At 37.6% G+C, this 24154-nt stretch overlaps 1 protein-coding gene across 10 annotated transcripts in view; it reads left to right on the plus strand.

Moving 5' to 3' along the window:
• LOC122793454 (amyloid-beta A4 precursor protein-binding family B member 2-like) overlaps positions 1-24154 on the plus strand; it is a 1559346-nt gene that overhangs the window by 834097 nt on the left and 701095 nt on the right. For all 10 annotated transcript variants that reach the window (XM_044061473.1, XM_044061470.1, XM_044061469.1 and 7 more), the window contains one exon: positions 21331-22125. In XM_044061473.1, coding sequence (XP_043917408.1) covers positions 21331-22125 — 795 coding nt within the window. The remainder of the gene's footprint in view (positions 1-21330; positions 22126-24154) is intronic.

A 24154-nucleotide genomic window follows, 5' to 3' on the forward strand; every position in this document is an offset into this window, starting at 1 on the left:
GCAGTTACTTCAGATTGTATAAAAACCTACAAGGGAATGGAACATACAAGACATTGTTTGTGTTCCACAACTTCCACTTCATGTAAAATTTTACCTCTATTGATTTGCAGTGATTATGGGGTTATAAAGGTTAATTTGTTGCTAGATAATTCTGCCAAACTGAAATCTAAAGCAATGGACAGAAGATTAATTGCAGATTATATGGAAAGAAAACAGTCAGTATGTAAAACTAATTGGAGTGATGTGTTCAGTGGGAAAACTAGGGAAGGAACGTGGAGAGTTTTGAAACAAAAATCGCTTGAGTGAAAAAAAGAAAATGTTTAACATCAGGATCTAGGCATACAATGTCAGGGGGATATATTTCCACAAGAATAAGATACCTGATTAGGGTGAGAGACAGAAATATAAGAAATGAAAAAGAGGTCAAACTACAACTTTGGAAACTGAAATAAACAAGCTGGACAAACAAATTAAGCATAGTGTGAGACAAGATTAAGACATTTTTGAAGAAAATGTATATAAATATATTGAGCATAATAGAAAACCATTTTATAGATACGATGTGGAAGGAGTAAAGACAAATTGATAAACTGTGTGTAGATTCTAAAATTTATTCCGAGACACAACAGATTATAGGTATATTTACAAAATGTTATGCAAAACAGTTTAGCTCCACAAAGGGGGTGATAGGTTGTCCTAGTGACATCCAGGTAACCTCAGATACTGAAATCATATTAGATTATGTTGAAAAAAGAGCTATGCAAACTGGATCCAAATAAAACACAGGGAGGAGACAGAATTAGTAATAATGACCTGAGAACACTTCAGCAAGAACTTACAGTACCATTATATCTGTTATTTACTAGGTCATATAAATATGGGGAGATTCCTCAAGATTGGAGACATGCACTTACTAAACCTGTCTACAAGGGAAAGAGGAGTAGGACAAACCCAGAGTTATATAGACCATTAAGTCTACTTTCATGTTGTGAAAAAATATTGGAGAAGGTTATATTGGATAAGTTTTTGTTAGACTTGGAAAGGCTGGGACATGAAACCATATATCAGCATGCATATGTTGAAAATAGATTTATTACCACCTGTAACATGATGTTCTATAACAATATATTAACATCTATGAATGAAAATTGTTGCTGTGATGTAATTTATATAGATTTAACTTCAGTATTTGACGGTGTCATACACAAAACACCGATCAATAAATTAGAACAACTAGGTATTGATGTACTCTTGATAAGATGGATAGCTGCAAGGGTTACAAATAGGACATGTCAAGTATCATGTAGCAATTGAATGGGTGAGATTCTTGGTTACAGTCAGGGTGCCCTGCAGGGCTCTATCCTAGGTCCACACTTGTTCAGGTTTCTTTCAAACCTATATTTTTCATCTGAGGTGTTCTAAATTTTGTATACAGATGACTTGAAATGGGAAAGCTGAATACATGTTTTACAGATGGGGCATGTCTGCAAAAGAACTTATTTAGGCACAGGAGAATAATATGCTGATAAACACATCAAAACGAAGTGTATGAGATTTGGGAGGCAGACACCGAAAGTTGAATATTTAATTCAGCACACAGTGATTGAAACTGTAGATTAATTTTAAGACTTGGGTGCAATATATGGGTAGATCCAGCTTTGAGTTTTTCTAATCATATCAACCAATTGGTTAGTGATAGCTATAGGAATACAGGTTGTATAAAAAGATATAAAGTGTAGGAAATCAGAAGTGATGAAGCCATTGTTTTTAATTACATTAGACCGAAACTTGAGTATGGAATAACAATATGGAATCCTTTTTAAAAAAACAAGCATGAGTAAACTGAAAAGAGTACAGCAGAAATATACCAAGGGCATCCATGGATATGAACATTTTAATTTATTATGAAAGAATAAAATATCTGAATTTGTACGTGTGTCTTATAAATATTTATAGATATTTAAGAGGAGATCTTATTCAGTTATATAAGGCATTTAGAGACAACTACCTCTGGGAATGTTTGGGGTTATCAAAAAATAGTTAGGCTGATGATTCTCCACTATGTAGAAGATTCTATAGGAATGAGAAGTATGCTAATTGGTTCTGTAAGAGGGCAACTGATACATGGAACAGACTACCAAATTACATTAAAGCAAGCACTAGTTTAAATATTTTAAGAACAACCTGAACACTTATTATGGGGACTGTTTTGGTATATTGGCAGGCTAGAAGAGCATTATTGCCCATGCTTGAAATATTTGTGTGTGTGTGTGTGTGTGTGTGTGTGTGTGTGTGTGTGTGTGTGTGTGTGTGTGTGTGTGTGTGTGTGTGTGTGTGTGTGTGTGTGTAAGCATGCTGCTTGTAAAATCAGTGCTATTTAAGAAACTTATGTTTGACCAATTTAGTGAGTTAAGAATGCTGTGCACTTTGTGAAGAAGGAAACCTGGAATGAACAAGACTTCACTGTAATATGTTCAGAAGAAGTAATTGAATTATGTTGGAGATCTGGGAGCCACTAAGACTCCAGAACTCATATGGTTCTAGATGCTCTGAGGTGCATCTTTGAGCTATTTTACAACTTTTAAATTGAATGATGGACAGAACAAGGAAATAAATTGCCTTATTTGTTCTTTGAAGAAAAAAAAATAACTTGTCACAAACTTATTGTGCAATCCTTAAGTAGACAGATCTGCAGATTCTTGCACACTTGCATTTCATGCTTGAAATTTTGTAGTGTACTATTTTCTTTGCCCCATTAAAAACCTTGCTTCACACTTAATTTATTTATATATATTTATTTATTTGACATTTGTTAGCCGGGTTAGTCCAACTTGGCAAAAAGCCCTTTTTCACCAGAGGCCCAAGGAGAAAAGCTCCACTTTGCCTGTGCAAACTAATATTTAAATTGGGATTGGATATTGGTTGTTTATTCTACATAATGATTGGCTGAGGTTACAGAAGCAGTTTTTTTTCATGCGAGAGATGCATGCTAAGCAGTGGGCTGATCACTGGTATGTTGTGACCTGTGGAAAGATTTGTAGTTTGGGAAATCAGTTCATTGAAAGTATTTATTTCCCCCAGGTATTGCAGTACGATTTGAATGGTGGATTTGTTGTGTTAACTGTAATGCCCTGTGCCTAAAACCATAGTCCAGTTTTAAGAAATGAATGGTAAAGAAGTTACGGATATCCTGTTAGGAATTTATTTTATTAGTCCAAATTCTTGGAATTATTTATTTATTAATATTATTTGTTCAGTACATAATTTTTTTTCTGTCAGTTTTCTAACAGGAAATTTGTGAAGAATAAAAAAGCCTCCATTTACCAATGCAGTTTGTTGAGTATAATTATTGGTGGTTTGCCACAAAACCATAAATTACACAAGGAACACATTTTTGTGACAAAATCAGGGATGTTGAGAGCTATGCTTAGTAATTCAGCACTTTGAGTAGCCTGTATTTTGCTGTAAATAACTAATAGAACCAAAATGATTTGAAAATTTCCTGAATCTAGTTATTTAAAAATGCAGAACACTTGGTGAAGGAATTGCAGGTAGATTTCAGTGCAGCTCACCCTAAACCACTTCAGTTGTGATGTTGAAAGATTGTGGTTCATAGTATTTCAGGATATTGAGATGAAATTTGTTCTTCTGAACAGCTTTACATCTTCCCTTCCTGTCACTCTCATTCATAGTTCCCTGCACCTTATGCTACGCACATAAGACAGAGTTGAACAAGATGATGCCTTCCTTTCCTCTTTATTAATACATTTATTGACATTTGATCACTGGGAAAGTCTGACTGGGTAGGAGCCCATTTTCAGCCGAGGCCCGGGAAGAAAAGCTCCAAAGAATTACAGGACATATTCAGAATAATAATTTTACAGTCTTTAAAAATAATACAAAACCAAATACAGTTTAAATAATTATGCCATATTAGACATAATCTGAAAACATTGGGTAAGAGTAGATAAAAGTTATATGACAGTGATTTAACAGTGGAGTTTTAGCCAGTTTATAGAGAAATTACATTCCAAAGACATGCATCTGGAGCATTTCTCCCTGGGCCTCCGCTGAAAACAGGCTATGTGGAACCTAGTCGGACTTTCCCGGTCAACAAATGATAAATAAATAAATAAATAAATAAATAAATAAATAAAATTAAAGGTAAGTTTGTATTGCAGTTCTTGTTTGTATTATACTAAATGAGAGAAAATAATGTTAATGGTATATTTAGAGGGAAAGTCAAGGGAGAGAAATTGATAGAAGAAAGGAAGAGAGTGAAGAAGGGAACATAAGGAGATATAAGGTATGTCAAGATGGCTACACATTGAGTAACAGCTTAACACTAGCTCTCCCAGTGTGAAAACAGAAACTTAGCAGAGAAAGCCATTGGGCCAAGATTTATGTGTAAATTTCAGTAACTGACTAGTAAGTGAACTGCCTGGATGCAAGAAAAAAGAAATATAGAGGACCTGAAGGAAAATCAGCTGCAAACGGTGAGGAAAAAAACACAGACTGGAAAAGGTAATGCAGCAAAATGTAGAGCAAGCTCCAGACACAACTTCCAGTAACCTAGAGGGAAGCATAAGACAACTGCACACATACCTGGTTAAAATAAATGAAACCCTGATGGAGTATATCAACTCAAACAACAAAAAGCTGGAAAAAATGGAAGAAGTGTTTAACAGATATTCAGATGAGGTGATAAAACTGCAAAAATCAGAGGTCAGAATGATGAAAAGGCTGGCTAAATATGAGACTGTTCAAAAAGAGATGTTTCAAAATAATAGGATTAGAGGACAGAGCACTTAATGAAAACCTGAGTTTTTCAGCTGTACCAGAGAAGCTGGAAGGAATAGACTGCATTAACTTTATGAAAGCACAAATAAGCAACTGGACTGGTATTTCATAGCAGGGGTTGTTAACTGAAAGTGCAGATCATGTGTATGCTCCAAACCTGGCTATGAGAAAGCAGCTTAGATCTTTAATAGTAAATATGCAATCCTACGAGCAGAAGGAGTTGATACTGACAAAGCTGTGGCAGAATGACAAACTACTAAAAGTGGGAGACAACAGATGTTTGTGGAGCATGATTACTCATTGTACACTAGGCAGAAGAGGAGTAAATTTATTCCACTGCTCAGGGAATGTCAAGAAACAATCATGAGATTTAAACTGTTGTACCCAGCACCCTTCAAAATATACTTCCCTGGAGGGGCAAAATCATTTTTTGATGAAGTACATGCTAAGGAGGAAATACAAAAGTTTGTCCAACAAAAAGTGAGCTGTGAAACAGAAGGAGATTCTGCCTCTTGCTCTTCTCTTTCTTGTTTCTTCTCTTTTTCCTTGCTCAGTTTTAAGAAATGTAGGCAATGCAATGTTAAAAAAAAGTCTTGTTAAGAGAGCATGACAAAAGAAAGCTTAGTGTGTTTTTTCTCATTCTTGCATGATGGGGGAATGACTGGGTTAAGGCCCTTAACTTGATCTAGTAACATGTTTTAAGAGAACACAAGTAAATGAAAAATAATATTGAATATTATAAGATTTTTACAGCACATGTATGCTAAGTAGCAGTTCTGTATCTGTTCCTCATATCATCATAATCTGATAAAGAGAAATTGGCTACAATCTGATAAAGGCACATTAACTTGAAAAAAGGAGAAACTGGCTAGGAGATAATGTTCTCTGAAAGCATTCAGGTGTTTTCCCAGCTGGGAAAACTATAAAGATAAGACAAAACCATACAACACTTAATAGAAGTACAGGCTGCACCATGCATTTTAGCATGGATAACCTTTCTTTTAGGTTAACTCAAGCCTGTGTGTGTGGCTGTCAGTTTGGGACATTTGTTCATATTAGGAAGGAAAAACTTCAATATTTGAAGATGTATATTTTTGTGTGTTAGAATTAAGTTAATAGGTTTTAGGGAGGTATTAGGATGTGTTTCTGTTTTTTTTTTTTTGAGGGCTTTCGATAAAACAAAAAGTTTTGTAAAGTGTGACATAGGCTCAAATAGGTATGACAAGAAGCAACTGTATAAAAGTTCAGCCTGCCAAACAGTGTATACATGTAACACAAAAGCTGGAACTAGACATTGAACAAAAAAAGCTGTTATACATAAAATATGGGAGTAATAACTTTTTAACACAATGCTTTCTGTAATGTCTTTAAATATCAATGGTCTCATAGATAAATACAAAAAAGAAAGATTAGTGAACTATATTAAGAAATGTAGACTGCAAATAGCTATGCTACAGGAGACACACACGGAAAGAACTGAGCATGTGAATTTGATAAAGAAAAGTTTTCAGGGTGGTTTTCTGCATAATACCTGGGAGAAAGGAAAAGAGGAGTACTTATATTAATTGCAAGAAGAGCTCCAGTAGTGATAGAAGAGGATAAAAGATAATAATGGTAGATTTGTAGTACTAAGGGGCAACTAGCAATGCTGGAGGATTACACTGTGTATTTATATTCCACCTAAAACTGCTACAGTGGAGCTTAAGAAGATTCTTGGGGGAAATAATCAGCTTTCAGCAAGGAATATTATAAGTGGGGACTGGCATTTGATTTGCAGCAGTAAGGATGTATCTGAGGGCCCAGAAGGGAGTGTATAACAAAGGTGGGTAGACTTTTGAAGAAATGTATGAAAATATTTGGCATGGAAGATGTGAATTCAGTACTAGGAGTTTGGAGTGAATTTACATATTCTGCAAGATACAAAAACTGGGGTAGGCTATACAGAATTTACATTTCACAGAAACGTGCATTTAATTGGGTCTATGTTAAAACAACGAAAAGCATAAATATTGAACACTCGTATGTGCGAAAACACATAAAATCAAAATCACTGTTGTGGAGGTCTGCGCCCCTCACACCCTCCCTTAAAAATATATTCCAACTTTTCTTTAAGGTTAAACCAAAATGTTTTAAGAGAAAACAAGTAAATGAAAAATAATATTGAATATTATAAGATTTTTACAGCACATGTATGCTAAGTAGCAGTTCTGTATCTGTCAAAAGATTTTTAATACTCTTAACATATACTGGAAGAATCACGCAGCAAAAAAGGTAGGCCAAAAAAGAGTTTATTTAACATGCATGGAGATCTGCCACAAAAGTTCTGTTGCTAGCAGTCTAATTTCTACACACTTTACATGGGTTTTTATACCCTCTTTCGTGCATACTCAGCAGCTGGTTACTAGACAAGGAATTTCAGTCAAGGCTATAAATTCACTCAGTGGAGCCTTAGATGGTAAAAAAGTCAGACACAAGATAAGTTGGTGCCTACATCAAGGTAACATCTATGCACTCCTCCTTGGTCAGAGGTCAGTCCCAAGATAGGCCTGTGCCTGGACCAAAGTAGCATCTGTGCATTCCTTTCTGGTCAGCAAATTCCTTACAAGAAAAACAACTCATTTTAGCTTATTTCTTTGCACGCAATGCAGTTTCACATTTTAACCCTTCCTATACAGGATACAAAGATGTTGAACACAAAGATTCTTACTACATTTCCCCCCTCACAACACTTTGTATCCCCAGTAATACATTTTATTCATACAGGTTTTAACACAGTTCATTTCCTGTATATTCAGAATAATAAGCTTTAGTTGCATTGGCAGACAATATACTCGATATTATCATTCGGATGCAAGGAATGCAGCAACAACCCAACAGTAGGAATATAATGGCACCAATACATACAGCAATTAAGACATTCATACGTACTGTTCCTCAATTCCCAAACCAATTTTGGAAAAAGTCAGTCAAGGGATTCTGTCCTGGTTTTGTAAGTTCAGAAACTTGCTGTAGGATCTCCAGATGACTGTTAATGTCATATCAGTTGTCTGTAATGAACGGACAACACTTGCAAGTACCTCCTTTCGCTAGGGTGAGTTCGAAAGCCATACGATTCTGCAACACTACAGTCCTTATTGCAGTTAACTCATCCGTCACCAATCCTAGCACAGAAAAGTTGCATTGCTCAGAGTTTCTAACAGTTTTGACAGTTTTCTGAGCTCCCAAATAGATTTTACTGTCCCATAAGCTGGAAGAATACCAGCCCAAGAAATGACATCATCGCCCAAGTCCATGTGTGACAGTCCCTTGCTGCTACTGTGGGCCAAATCGTGATGATAGATTCAGGATGCATCAATGTTACCTACGGGATTAACAGGTTTATTCACAGCACGCATTTCAGATTTTACCTTGGGGAAGAGTAAATGAATGTCTTATAGCTGGTGCCAAATAACCCAAAAAACAAACTGCCCGACCAATTCCTTGGTAACCATTTGTATGCTTTTTTTACCACAGACAAAATAACAGTCATTCACTTTAAGAGTGATATTTACTGGAACAGAATGATTTCCTTTGTCTTGTATCCCTTTAAACAAAAGATCATACACAGATAACATTTTTTCAACAAAACTTGTGACATTAATAAGCCCTGTACACTTAATAAGCACTCTTATAGGCTTGAAACTCGTTGCACAGTGCCCATCTATTGTACAGTTATGAATTATGGTTACATTACATTGACTCCATCCAACCTTAATTTTTCCAGATCTCTGAAACATACAGTTCCATTCTGACGACCCATGAGGGTAGTGCTATTTTGTCCTTTAAGGCTACGTTTGAAGTTTCAAACAGTAAATTAGTCCATGTATCATTTGCCCCCAAAGGGACTGTACCTAACATCAGGCCACCATGTACAGTAGGGATAGCTGTGCATATCCAACAATTTGAAACATTAAAAGACAAAGCATATGCATATTTAATAGCTTGGTAATTAAAGGGTGGATGCCAAGCTGTATTTTTATCTCTCTTCACTTGGCTAGTTTCGTTTGAAAATAAAACGCCAAAACAGAAAAGTAACAATCACACTTATTAACAACAAAATTAGTTTGGAATGCTTTTGTGGGAAAGACTAAATCCTTCCGTATTTGCATTGCTACAATAGTCAGATATTCATACAAAACAAGATTACTACTAATTAGTGTTCCTCAGTTTCCTGGTTCCACTTTCAGGATCCTGTTGTTCTTCTGATCTGAAAAATAATAATTCGTTAGAGAAGTGTTAGTTTTTGTCAGCATTTTCCTCATGTAATCTGCTATCTCTTCACCCCCCTCACGTTCCGCAGGCAAAAGACCTTGCCACTGCGGGACGTAATAAGGTCTCCCATATAGTAGTTCAAATGGTGTAACCCCTTTTGAAGTGGGAGTGGTACGCATTGACAGGAGTGCCAGAGGTAAGCAGTTTATCCAAGACTGATGTGTCTCGGCCATGAGTTTACGTAACTTGCCTTTGAGAATGCCAGTATGGCGTTCAACCAACCCTGCTGACTGTGGGTGGTAGGCACAATGATATTTTAATTCGATCTGAAAAAAACGGCAGCCAGTTTTTTAATAACTTGGTTTACAAAATGTGTACCATTATCAGAATAGATGCGTGTAGGTAGCCCAAAATGAGGAATAATGTTATTTGTAAGGGCCTTGGCTACCGACAATGCATCTGGGTGTGCTACCGGAAAAGCTTTTACCCATTTTGTAAAAGCATCAATAATGACTAACACAAATCGCTTCTGTTGAACAGGAGTTAGTTCAATAAAATCCATACAGATTGTGTGAAATGGATACGGAGGCAGCGGGAAAGCTGCTGGAGTGATCCGTACCCCACCACCATGGTATCGTGCACAAAGCAGGCACGACAAACAAAATCGTTTAGCATACGCTATAAAGCCCTTGGTCGAGAAAATTCGCTGGATCATTTGAACCATGGCAGCAGGGCCCAGGTGCGATGGGCCAAGGCCACTAATGAGGCATACCTAAAAGGTTTGTTGGTAAAACATACTTGTCATTTGGACCTACAAAACTCCTGCTTCTGAATAGCCCCATATTTAACCCATCGCTGTTTTTCCTGAACTGTACTAAGTTCCTGCATTACTTGTAAAGTTTGTAGATCAAATTTATCTGTAGGGTGAAGTTCCTTTTGTGTGGTCTCGAGTGCAAAAGTAGAGGTTAAGGCTACACTTTTTGCAGTTTTGTCAGCTAGTGCATTTGTAAGTGATACTGGATCCTTGGCATTTGTGTGTGCTGCGCACTTACAGATGGCCAATCCCCGTGGCAGTTGGACAGCTTGTAAGAGGCTAAGGATTAAATCCTTGTGGGTTATTTCCTTTCCTGAGGCCGTAACCATTCCCCTATTTTTCCATTGCTGTGCAAAGACATGGACCGTGGAAAAAGCATACTGACTATCTGTGTAGATAGTAACTGCCTTATCCTTGGAAATGGTGCATGCTCTGGTCAAAGCAATCAATTCAGCCGCCAGCGGACAGATTCCTGGGGAGAGGTTTTGCCTCTAGTACCTTAGTCTCAGTTGTGACTGCATAACCCACTTGTGTAATACCTGCCTCATTCTTACGTGCTGACCCATCTACGAACAGGGTCCAATCTGAATTTGCCAAAGGCTGATCCTTAAGGTCTGGTCTTGGCAAGACATTAGAGTGTATTAAGTCTAAACATACGTGAGGTGCACCGCTCAATGGTCATGTGTGGTTGTGATAGTAATGTTGTCATGCAGGACAAGTGTCTGCTAGGAGAGAGAAAGGTAACTTTATCCTGTAGAAGTATTACCGCGACAGAGTGCGGTACCCGTAAAGTAAGGTCATGAAACAAAACTAGGGTTGCAGACGCCTGCACGGCCAGTGCAGCTGCGACTACTGCTTGTACACAGTGTGGCAACGATCGTGCCACTGTGTCTAGTTTACTGGAATAAAAAGCTAATGGCCTCAACTTATCCCCATAAATTTGCAAAAGAACCCATGTCATAAAGCCCTGCTTACAATCTACTGTCTGAACAAAAGGTTTTGTATAGTCAGGGAAGCTAAGTGTTACAGATCCTGCTATCAGTTGCTTTACCCTAGTAAATGCCTGTATTGCCTTATCTGTCCATTTCAGCGCCATGTGCTGCCATGGGAAGTGCAAAAATAAGTTCTGAAAGTGGACTCACTTCCTCTGCATAATTGGGAATCCAACTACGACAAAAGTTAGTTATTTCTAAAAATGACATCATTTCTTTTTTTGTACTGGGCATCGGTGCCTGTAAAATAGCTTCTTTTCTACAGCTATCCAGTTGTCTACCAGCATTTGAAATGGTATAGCCTAGATATCGTACTTCAGCTTTACAAAATTGTAATTTAGATTTGTTTACCTTATGTCCTCTTTCGCCAAGAAATGCAATAACCGAATAGTTTCAGACTCACAGACAGCCTCCGTGAGTGCAGCCAGTAAGATGTCGCCCACGATAACAGTAGATGACAGCCATGCTCGTTGAAACTGTGCCAGGTTTGTTGACATTTCTTGTAAAAAATTGTAGGGCTTTCACAATATCCCTGCGGCAGCCTTGTGTAGGTGTACCGCTTGCTCATGAACGTAAAGTAACCAAAACCTACTAGTTTCCTGTAGAGGATGGAAAAAATGCGCATTGATATCAATGACAGAAAAATACTTATCTGTGGGAAGGATATCATTTAACAAAACAGATGGATCTGGGACCATAGGAGCCCTTGGTACCACAGCAGCATTCACAGCCTGCAGATCCTGTACCATTCTCCAGGTCCCATCCGCTTTCCTTACTGGGAACAAGGGTGTGTTACACGGTGAATCTGTGCATGGAATTAAAACCCCAGCTTGTAATAGAGCCGTGATCACTGGTAGAATGCCTTCTTCTGCCTTTTTACTTAGCGGATACTGACGCTTGTGAGGTCTAAAGTCGGATTTTGGAGTTATTTTAACCTGTCCTGCTGTTCTTATTAGCCCAATGTCATGTTGCCCGGGACCATAAGGAGTCTGGCACTGATTGTAACTTTAATTCTTCCTGGGATTAGAGATATAGTCAGAATGGCCTCCCGGTGGCGTTAGCCTGTCTTCGAGGTGAAGGCCAAATTAGTTAGCTCATTTACTACATTTTGTGGTCCAGTTTCGACAAGATCATTACTGTACCAGTAGTGTAAATCACCCTGCCCCACCTGCAACATAACATCTTGAATTTCTACCGCTTGGCTAGAATCCCTGATGCAGTCGGCACAGCTACTATGCCAAACACGCATTAAATCTCTTCCTAATAAGTTTACAGGGCAAATTTTAGAGACAATGACTCAAACCTGATAGTTTGGTTAGTTTCAGGGTCCGTGAACCATAAGGGTTTAGATAGTGGTTCTTTATAAATGCCATTGGCTGCCTTGACTAATACATAGTCATCAGAAGTTACATCAGATGGCACTGCAGAGGTTTTTAGCAGGGTCCTGGAGGCCCCTGAATCACACAAAAATTCTACATCCTTCCCTTCTACTTGAAGCGTGATAATCGGTTGTGCCTCTAGCTGCATAGTTACAGCCAGCTGTTAAATTAATAACCTGATATTCGCCTCGCCTGAAAAATCAGTCACTTCATTCTCCCATCCTGCACATTCCCTTTTACCTTCTTTATTCACATTCTCAAAATCATTCTCATTTTGTATTACTGACTCTTGCCAGTCGACTCAGCATCTGGGTCCGTTCGTCCGTGCTGCCATCATATAGTCATGCTGAACTATGATCTGGAGCAGCAGTGGATTTCCGGGATTCAGGCAATCTCTGCGAAATGCCCCTTCTTACTGCATTTAAAACATTCCCTCTTTTGTCTGCCTTCGTAATCTTCAAAATGTCCTACATTCCTTCTCCCTCTGCCTCTACCCTGTCCCTTCCTCTACCTCTGTTGGACGGAGCTTACATTAACATAAGTGTTTTATCCGCTCACCATAAAGGTTTGAGCCTGTTTTCTTTTCTTTTCTCAAGATATTTATCTGCATGTAAAGGGATACGAGTGTGTGGACAGGGTATGTACCTTAGCTTCTTTTGTTTTTACTCTGATTTGTCTATACTATGGTTACGTAGCTCCAGAGTCTCCTCTGCTTGTTTTTGTAAAACTATGGAGGGTATTTTTCCTGCTTCTCTGCCTCCTGTAAGACTATGAAGGACACCTTTTCTTGATTTTCTGCTTCTTTCTTTTTGATACTGGGGTGGACTAACCCTGTCTTTAGTGACATCAGAATACAAGGGTAGGGCCGTTGGTTTACGACAGACAATAGATGTTTTCATCTTCTTTGTGGACAAAAATGCACCTTTTGCACTCGAGCCACTACTTCCTTATTTGAAAATTGTTCCCTATGTCTCTTATTAGCTTCTTCTAACCATTTCTGTGCTTGAGGAAATCCTACCTTTTTGTTTCTTAACCTTACCTCCTGTGTCCCTGCAGGTCTCTCACTAGATTTTGACATTCTGATTTATTCAAGGTACCACTAAACCCATAGTCTTTTTTTCCATTTTTTCATATATTTTAATTTTTTGGATGTAATTTAAACATATATTCCTCATCCTCAGTCCTTTTATTTAAGCAGCCCTTACTAACACAACAACTGCTTCCTATTCCCATTTTTCTTATTTAAAAGAAAACTGTTTCCCATTTTTCTTATTTAAAAGAAAAACTGTTTCCTTTTCCTGAGATCTCTACCGGTCTTTTGTAAAATTTAAACAAAAGAAATTCCTTTATGACTAGTCCCTTAAAAACTTTTACAAAAACAAAAAGCTTACCTTACTGCGGATCTTCCGCCTCGTCGTCACCGTCCACGGATCGAATCTAAGAGTGACTGGCCTCTACTACGACTTTTTGTCGGAGGTCTTTCCATTCAAGGGAGCCCGAGATTCGCTCTCCCTTCCTGTACAGGTTTTCAGTCCCTCTTATGCGATTGCAGACTGTGAAGAGGTGGCCCCACGTTCTGGGCCAGAAATGTCAAAAGATTTTAATACTCTTAACATATACTGGAAGAATCACGCAGCAAAAAGGTAGGCCAAAAAGAGTTTATTTAACATGCATGGAGATCTGCCACAAAAGTTCTGTTGCTAGCAGTCTAATTTCTACACACTTTACATGGGTTTTATACCCTCTTTCTGCATACTCAGCAGCTGGTTACTAGACAAGGAATTTCAGTCAAGGCTATAAATTCACTCAGTGGAGCCTTAGATGGTAAAAAAGTCAGACACAAGATAAGTTGGTGCCTACATCAAGGTAACATCTATGCACTCCTCCTTGGTCAGAGGTCAGTCCCAAGATAGGCCTGTGCCTGGACCAAAGTAGCATCTGTGCATTCCTTTCTGGTCAGCAAATTCCTTACAAGAAAAACAACTCATTTTAGCTTATTTCTTTGCACGCAATGCAGTTTCACATTTTAACCCTTCCTATACAGGATACAAAGATGTTGAACACAAAGATTCTTACTACAGTATCTGTTCCTCATATCATCATAATCTGATAAAGAGAAATTGGCTACAATCTGATAAAGGCACATTAACTTGAAAAAAGGAGAAACTGGCTAGGAGATAATGTTCTCTGAAAGCATTCAGGTGTTTTCCCAGCTGGGAAAACTATAAAGATAAGACAAAACCATACAACACTTAATAGAAGTACAGGCTGCACCATGCATTTTAGCGTGGATAACCTTTCTTTTAGGTTAACTCAAACCTGTGTGTGTGGCTGTCAGTTTGGGACATTTGTTCATATTAGGAAGGAAAAACTTCAATATTTGAAGATGTATATTTTTGTGTGTTAGAATTAAGTTAATAGGTTTTAGGGAGGTATTAGGGTGTGTTTCTGTTTTTTTTTTTTTTTGAGGGCTTTCGATAAAACAAAAAGTTTTGTAAAGTGTGACATAGGCTCAAATAGGTATGACAAGAAGTAACTGTATAAAAGTTCAGCCTGCCAAACAGTGTATACATGTAACACAAAAGCTGGAACTAGACATTGAACAAAAAAAGCTGTTATACATAAAATATGGGAGTAATAACTTTTTAACACGATGCTTTCTGTAATGTCTTTAAATATCAATGGTCTCATAGATAAATACAAAAAAGAAAGATTAGTGAACTATATTAAGAAATGTAGACTGCAAATAGCTATGCTACAGGAGACACACACGGAAAGAACTGAGCATGTGAATTTGATAAAGAAAAGTTTTCAGGGTGGTTTTCTGCATAATACCTGGGAGAAAGGAAAAGAGGAGTACTTATATTAATTGCAAGAAGAGCTCCAGTAGTGATAGAAGAGGATAAAAAAGATAATAATGGTAGATTTGTAGTACTAAGGGGCAACTAGCAATGCTGGAGGATTACACTGTGTATTTATATTCCACCTAAAACTGCTACAGTGGAGCTTAAGAAGATTCTTGGGGGAAATAATCAGCTTTCAGCAAGGAATATTATAAGTGGGGACTGGCATTTGATTTGCAGCAGTAAGGATGTATCTGAGGGCCCAGAAGGGAGTGTATAACAAAGGTGGGTAGACTTTTGAAGAAATGTATGAAAATATTTGGCATGGAAGATGTGAATTCAGTACTAGGAGTTTGGAGTGAATTTACATATTCTGCAAGATACAAAAACTGGGCTAGGCTATACAGAATTTACATTTCACAGAAACGTGCATTTAATTGGGTCTATGTTAAAACAACGAAAAGCATAAATATTGAACACTCGTATGTGCGAAAACACATAAAATCAAAATCACTGTTGTGGAGGTCTGCTTCCCTCACACCCTCCCTTAAAAATATATTCCAACTCTGAGATCCCACTACAGTGAGGAAGGGCAAATTTTCCAATCTTCACTGTACCGCGATCTCACAATATTGATGTCGATCATATGCGTTTTTGCTCATCCGAGCGTTCGATATTTATAATTTTCGTTGTTTTAACATAGACCCATTTAATTGAAGGTTTTGATAAACACCCAATAACTATTTCAGATCATGTGCCAATAATAAATAAAATAACACAGGGTAATGAAAAAAAAATGAGATACTGGTGCTTTCCCAACTATCTGCTGAAAAGAGAGGAATTTAAGGAATAGGTAATGGAAATTATTCAGGAGCTATTAGTGATGATAGAAATAACTTCTGAAAATATAGCTAGGGAGTGGGATAAAATTAAAGTGGAGTTTAAAAATATGATGTAAATAAAAAAGGGAGACATGATTTAGAAGTAACACAAATTATTTGGAGGGACTGACAAATGCTGAAGTATTGCAGAATGGGGGAATCTTAAAGAACAAGAAGAGGAGCAACTGCAGAATGCTAAACAGAAGATAAGGGATTACCTTGATAATATGCATGAGTTTAGAAAGATTGCTGTTAAGCAATTGTTTTTTGATCCAAACAAAAAGCCACGGAGCCACCAATAAGTGTCCAGTCACCTCTAGAAAAAAATGTTTATTTCACAATGGAAAACCAGCAAACAACGCCAGTAAAAATAATTTTTTGATAATAACTCTAGGGCACAAAAACTTTTAGCCCAATGACTCAGGCAACAGAAAGTAGAATGGGCAGTCGCTAAGCTCAGTGAGCCTATAACAAGGAAGTTAAACAGAGATCCTGTAGAGATATTAGAAATATTTATTAAATTCTATGAATGTCTGTATAAAGTGGAGAAATATGGAAGTTAAAAAAGGTACAGATTGGAAATGTTTATGGAAGAATGAAATATGCCAAGGTTAGCGGTAGATAATTCTCAGTTACTAACAGTTAACAGAGGAGGAGATGAGATAAAAATGGTGATGTATGACCAACCTACAGGAAATATTGCTGTGGAAGTTTTGAACCTAGGAAGAAAAAAAAACTGATAAAGATCTGGATGGCTTTGTTTAACAGTATTTTAAGAGGAGGAGAAGTGCCAACATCCTGGAAGAAAGAGGTGGTTGTTGTAATACCTAAAGTGGATAAAGATCCATCAGATCCAGATTCATACAGGCCCATTTCAATACTAAACCATAATTATAAAGTGTTTATGTCTATAATGGCTAGAAGAGTGGCAAAGGTGATGCCAAAATTGATAGATATGGATCAGTGTGGTTTTGTGGAGGGGAGGCAAGCATCTGACAACATTAACAGAACATTGATGAACAAGAGGGAAGCAGAATGTAAGAAAATACCACTGCTGTTGGTTGGGCTTGATGCAGAAAAAGCATTTGACAGAGTAAGCTGGGACTTTGAGTAGGACAATGGAAGCATTTGCATTCCCTGATAAAATTATAAGGTTGATTAGGAGGATGTATGCGGGATTGGAGGCAAAAATTAAAGTGGGTGGTTTCCTGTCTCATAATTTCTGCTTGAGCAGAGGAACCAGGCAGGGGTGTCCTCTTTACCCTTTGTTATTTGCATTATATTTAGCACCATTGGCAAAGAAAATAAGGAACTTAGAAATTCAAGGAAGTAATTGGTATGGTAGTCAAGAAAAGCTGGCTCTATTTGCAGATATTATTTTATACCTGAAAAAAATGGAAAAGGACATTGCAGTGACATGGAACATATTGACACAGTTTCAGATCTTTTTGGGATACAAAATTAATGAAGCTAAAACAAAGGCATTAGAGGTAAATTATGTACCCACACAAGAATTTGTTCAGCAATATCCATATTTATGGGAACATGATAAAAAGAAGTATTTAGGAGTATGGATTAAAAATGATTCCAGTGTGGCAGCTAAGGATATGTGAGAAGAAACTAAACAAAAGATGATACAACAACCGAGAAACTGGAAGCTCTGTTAAATGGATATGGATAGTAAGATACAAGTAGTTAAAATGCTTTTAGTCCCTTTTTATACACAGGTCAGACATATTTTTATCAACCAGTAGAGAAGTTGTGGATAGCAGTTAATATAGAGCTAAAGGACGTTTTCTGGGAGGGGAAGACAACAAGAGTCAAGTGGGATAAACTGGTTCTTCAGTAGAACAAGGTGGATTGGGATTACCCAATTTGAAGGGATATTTCAGAGCTACATAGTTAAGGCTTCTATACATAGCACAAGTAGAAACCTATAATTCAAAGTGGAAAGGGTACTTGCGTATTATCGCAGCCCCATTCCGAACATGGCAAACGGGTCATTTCCAAACCTGTACTTCTGCTAAGATTTGTAGTGAACAAAGGGGCCAAAATAGGGACATGTTTTAAATATTGCTCTTAGAAGGTTGCTAGAATAACAGGACTTGTGTTATCATGCATTTTCTGGAGGAAATAAAGTCTGAAATGCAAATGTATGTCATTATTTAACAACATCATTCCACAGTGATTTGCAGAAAAACACAACTTTTAAAAGGAATGGACCGAAAATGCGAGGCATAAATCTGGATATTCTGCAAAAATCTAGACAGTTGAGAGGTATGACAGTGACCTTTCAGGCCTGTCAGATAATGTTTCTGTCGTCAAAGTAATTGCGATGTTACTGGTCTGTTCTTCACCCTGTGATGTTAAGAAGGACATCAGATAGTCCCGATCCTTGGCTGATGTAAAACCATCCCATTTAGTTTTCTCTCACTCTGTTTTAATGTTGAACCGATGTTTTATTTGAAGGATGCTTCGTGCTTCCTTCAGTTTTGCTGTCTTCATAGTGTTTATTGTGGATGTGCAAGCAGCATTTTTACCTGTACATTAATCAGTAGAAACTGAAACATAAATTTTGGTCTATTTCCACTTTAGTAATGTGGGTACTTACGTAAACACTGTGAAGACAGTAAAATTGAAGGAAGCATGAACCATCCTTCAAATAAAACATTGTTTCAACACTAAAATATCATTAGAGAGTGAGAAAGCTAAACGTCATGAAAATGAGTTGTTTGCCCTGTTTGGAATATGGTTGCAGTAATACGTACGTACCATGGAAAGTGATGATGAAATGGGGGGAAGCTCAAGAAACAAGTATAGAGACTGGGATTTTGGATGCAGATGTTTAAGGAGAATAAGAATAATCATACAGAATATTATATTCATAAAGTAGCAGAAAGTATTCTAAGAACTAAGCCAGCACGTGAATGGAGAAAAGAGATTCTGCTAATAGGGATGACTGCAATTAGGGATACAGACAATAGGCAAGAGGAGGCTGGAATTTATTGAAGAAAACTCGTAAAGGAACCAAAGTATTGGGAACAAATAACTAGAGAGGGAAAGGTAATAGAATGGGAAGACGCCAAGAATTTATTTGGACTGCAGATTAGAGATTGCCTTCCCTATCAAGGATTCATATCAGAGTATAGGCAAAGTGAAAGAAATAGGGTGAGGTCCTAAATGGAAGACCAGCACTGGTAGAGTTTGAGACATTGAATAAGTAATTCACAAAGAAACATTGGGGGTTATATCTATATATATATATATATATATATATATATATATATATATATACTTCTCCCCAAATATGCAACAAAATCTAGAAGATTTAGGATTTTTGCTTGGAAGTATTTACATATATATTTTTATATCCCAAGTAGACTCCAGAGAATTTTTTCTCGGGTAGACAGCAAATGTTGGAGGTGTGATTAGGAAGAAAGAGGTAATTGGAAGCATATGTTCTGAGAGTTGTAGTGAGTTGGCAGACTTTAAAGATTCCCTGCAGACTACTCTTAACAGAGATACTGGGTGAGCAAATTCGTATAACTAGGGAAATGATTTTCCTGAGCTATGATACAGAATCGGAATGGCCTAGACATAGTAAGGCCTTGCTGAGTATAATTATGGTGGCTGCCAAAAATGCAATGACTAGAAAATGGAAATCAAAGTCTAAACCAACTGGACTAGAAGTACTGAATATAGTAACAGAGATAAAAACAACTGGAACTGTGATCTTTATAAAAGGGTAGGAGCAAATTACTTGGGAACAAATGGGCACTGTGGGAACGATACATACAGGGGAGTAATGAGGTTTAAAAGAAGGCAGGATTTGAATCCGCTGTTGGTTTGACTGACAATGATTGGATGGATTATAAGTGTTGTATAATGTTTGCAACTGGGATTATGTCACTGTAGTTTGTGATTTAAAATGCGTGCAGCTGGGATTATGTCAATATGGTTTGTTTTAATTTATATAAAGGTATGATTGCCTGTGTCATAAATGATAATTTAACAAAGATGTTTCTTGTGTAAAAAAAAAAAAACAAAAAACAAAAAACCTAAAATATTGTCCTTTCTAGTCTAGCTCTAAACCATGAGGCTGAACCCATCTTGGTCCATTACCTCATTCAGCTGCCTCTGCATGTACCCCAAAGCTCAGAGTCTCCTACTGTTTTATTCTCGGTTTGAGGTCCTCCCTGGCTGTAACTCTCTTTCTCCAGTCCCACTCATTTATTCTCTTCATTCAGTCTCCCACATTCCTCTCTTGATGTCTTTAGAGAGTGACTTTCTTGTACTACAGTTGCATTTATCCTAGCTCCTGACTATGAGATCTTCCTCATCCCTTTCAGTGAGTGAAATTCTCCCTGCTGTCCACTCCATCCCTCCTCCTTGTCCGTCATTCCTGAACAGTCAGTACTCGGGCACCACCACGTACCCAACCCTCTTTTCCCATTCTTTGTTTTTGTGATGTCTGCAATGTTAAGTGGCCCTCTTGCATCATGTCTGCAGCACTCTCATCCTACACAAACTCCTTGAATTTCCCAGGTCTACGCAACCATGTTCTGAATGACCCTTGTTTGTATTTGTGTTCTGTGACCATTGGTTTTCTTCATGTCAACTTCCTGAATATTTATACCCTGTCCTGTAGCTGTAACAACCCTCCTCCTTTTCAATGCTGGTTTAAAAGTATGATCTTTAACTGGTTTCTCTTCAGTGGCAAGATGAGCCCTGTCCCTGGGACTACCTTAATCTTTCTGCCAAGTCTGTCTCCATCCTCTTAACAATTCCAAGTGCTACAAACAGCCATTATTCTCTTTACCTTCTCCTTTCTCAGCATGCTGGCTGCCATCACAGATAACACTTTTTAGAATACCATTAACAAGTCCATATCTTAGCACCTTCCTACTCACTCCCTGTGGTCATACTTACTAACACCTAAACTGTCTTCTCTGACAGATCATTGGTGCCTGCATTTACATGTCTACTTTTCTATGTTGATGACCGCCTCCGCAGCATTTGACACTCAGACATGAAAGAAGGACTCAAAATTGTGTGCTGCCAGTTCCATCAGATTTATTTTTTAGAAGTAAATTGTGCTGCAGGAGAGGTTAGCCATCTAGTATGTACCAAAAATTGTTACCTTTTGCGAATTCAGTAAGGCAAGTGTATCAGTGAAAGAGCTGTGCTTGTGAATTGTGAATTAGTGGCAACTGAAAGAGAAGAGAAAATCAGAATAGCTGCACAGTTTTGTCACATGACTGTGTGTGGGCACTTTTTTGTTGTATTAAGCAGTGATAGTCAAGATGTAAAAAAAAAGTATTAGTGGCCTTGATGTGCTGTTAACAGTGTTTTTCTTTCTGTGTTTTATAGTTGACTCCAGTTTAGACACAATGTCAGTGCTTGTGGCATCTGACAACAGCACAACAGATGCAGTGAACCAGAACAGCCCTCCCAGCACGCTCAGTCTGCGCTCCTCACATAATGAACTTCTGAATGCAGACGTAAAACATCCGGAAATAAAGAACACCACTCCCCCAAAGTGTAGGAAGAAGTACGCCTTAACTAACATCCAGACAGCTATGGGTCTGTCAGATCCTGCCTCCCAGCCTCTCCTGGTCAACAGCTCTTCCAATTTAAAGCTAGCAAAGAATGGAGAAAATCAACTAAGAAAGGCTGCTGAGCAGGGAAAGCCAGACCTGAACAAAAACATCAGTTCAGTGGTAGGCAAAAACATAATCTCTGAAAAGTTGGAAGGTAAGGAGATCAATCCATCAGAGTCTGCCTGCATTGAGGCACTGACCTCTCAGCCCAGGAGAACAAAAAGCTTCCTTGATTATTATGCTGATCTGGAAACCTCAGCACGAGAAAATAACCTTGGGACTTATCTTCTAGAAGAGAATTTTGGTCAGTCTAGTAGAGAGGACAATGCTCTTGTCATCGATGAGGATCTATTGTTCAAGGAGGAGAACATGAAGTCAGATACTGAAGATTGCATTGTCACTACAGCATCTTCAAGTCCAGAAACAAAGAAGGACCAACCCAAGACTGGGGCAAAAACTGACTGTGCACTAAATCGAATTCAGAGCCTGGCTCCAAGTGATGAGGACTCAAGCTGGACGACACTGTCCCAGGACAGTACTTCTCTAAGTTCCCCTGAGGAAGCAGGTACCACTGTTTTATAAACTTACTAGAAGATTATTGTAATGTGTTGATTGTGTCTGAAAGCCTTCAGTTGCTGGAGTTAATCATTAATTATTTTGTGTACCATATGTAAGTTAAATACTGTGTGTCCGCAAACTTGCATGCATTCTTTGAAGTGCTTGTATAGAGGTGCGATCTGTCTGCTGATTGTAAGAGTGGGAGCCACAGCTTCTTATCGTACGCCATGAATATCTGACATTTAGTAGAAGAAGTATTACATCCAGAGTACCTGTTTGTTTCTGTAGTAGGTGTTGCATACAGGGCAGATATTAAAGCTGTAATTGACTAAACATCTTGGCACTCCTTGCTGATCTTTTAACACATTAATCAGTGAAATTAGATTTGCCATTGTCTTTATGATAAATTCTGAATTCCACACACTCCTCGGTTGTCACAAATCTCATTGTCATGTTGTTTATTCAAAGCCTTGTACTTCCCTTAAAAATAAAATTGATGTAAATAATGAAAAAAATGACATTTGTATGTATATCTATGTCCAGAATTTTGCAGAATATGGTTTTGCCTTTCAGTTTTGCTTGTTCCCCTTGTAAAATTTTTGATTGTAATCCTCAGTGACTTATTGTAAGTCAGTAAACAATGCCATACATTTGAGTTCCATATATATTATTGATCAGTAAATGTACATTGATGCAAAACCTGTTAAGCAATTAACATTATGAGTGAGTTAAATTGATACTTATAAAGTGTCCTTGATCTTGGGTCTGTATCATCCCATTATAAACTCATAGTTCTTTATGTGCAGAAGTTTCCGTTTTGAAATCCCAGGTGGAGTTACAGTTGATAAAAAGATGACTTTGCATCTGTAGAAGTACATGGGCAGGAAGCAGGAATCCTGAAGGACATGAGCAAGTAAGACATGTGAGGAACAAATAAAATGATTTTGTAAAAAATAAATGAGTTTAATGGCTACTTAAAAACATACATGGTTTCTGTGTGCATAATAATAGAGTCTGAGGTGAACTAAAAATGATGTTTCAAGTGGAACATTGAGGTTGACACATTTTAAAACTGTTGAAGTTGACAAGTTTTGTAGTTTATAATGATAGTATTGCAGTTGTTTTAAAATTGCATTAAATGGGGGGGGGGGTCATTGTAGCAAACTAGACGCATCTAAGGTGGTAGAAATAATTTGCATTTATTTTTGCTTCCATCTGCAAGGCTTAGGTGTACTACCATGGCATAGAAACACAGACACCATCTTCCTTTATTGTTCATTTAATTAATACCCCAAGTAGTGTTTGAAAACAGCAGATTCTCCTTATAGTATCTTTTCAATAGACATTTTCTGAAGCCTTTCAGCACAAACAGTTTTTCACATTCAGTCCACACATACCTCTCAACCTCTTCCCTCTAGAAATCTGGACAAAGCCTAAAATAATGGGGGGCGGGGAGTCAAAGGTGCAAAAATAGGGAGAGATTTTAAATATTGCTGATATAAACTTAAAGTTGACAGAATAATAGGGTTTTGTAGTCATGTATTTTTTTTTCTGAAGGACATGAAATCTAAAACTCAAACATATGCCATTATTTAATTACTTTAATCCTCAGTGATTTGCCAGAACACCACAAATTTTATGAGGAACAGACCAAAAATATAAGGCAAAAATTCTGGACATTCTGTGAAAATCTGGACAGTAGTGAGGTATAAGTGCGCATCTTGTATTTTCTATTCATCCTGCACATCTAAGTACTTTTTCTGTACTTGGACATCATTTTGAATTCCTCAGAAATTATGCTGCCAGATTATTTTCCTTCTCTTTTAATATTGCATTTTAAAGTAATTTAGAAAATGTTCACAAGCAAACAGGGGTACCAACTACACCAAAGTATTGCTAAGGTAATATAATAAAGGAGAAATTAAGTTTTATTTTTGGCGTTGCCAGAATCGGCAAGACAAACAATGTATCCACAGAAGAAAATTGGTGTATTCTTGATAAAACCTAAAATAATCACATTACTTTTTGTACTTTAC

This window comes from Protopterus annectens, chromosome 2.part0 (genome assembly GCF_019279795.1).
Source record: "Protopterus annectens isolate FY-2018-M chromosome 2.part0, PAN1.0, whole genome shotgun sequence".
NCBI lineage: Eukaryota > Metazoa > Chordata > Ceratodontiformes > Protopteridae > Protopterus > Protopterus annectens.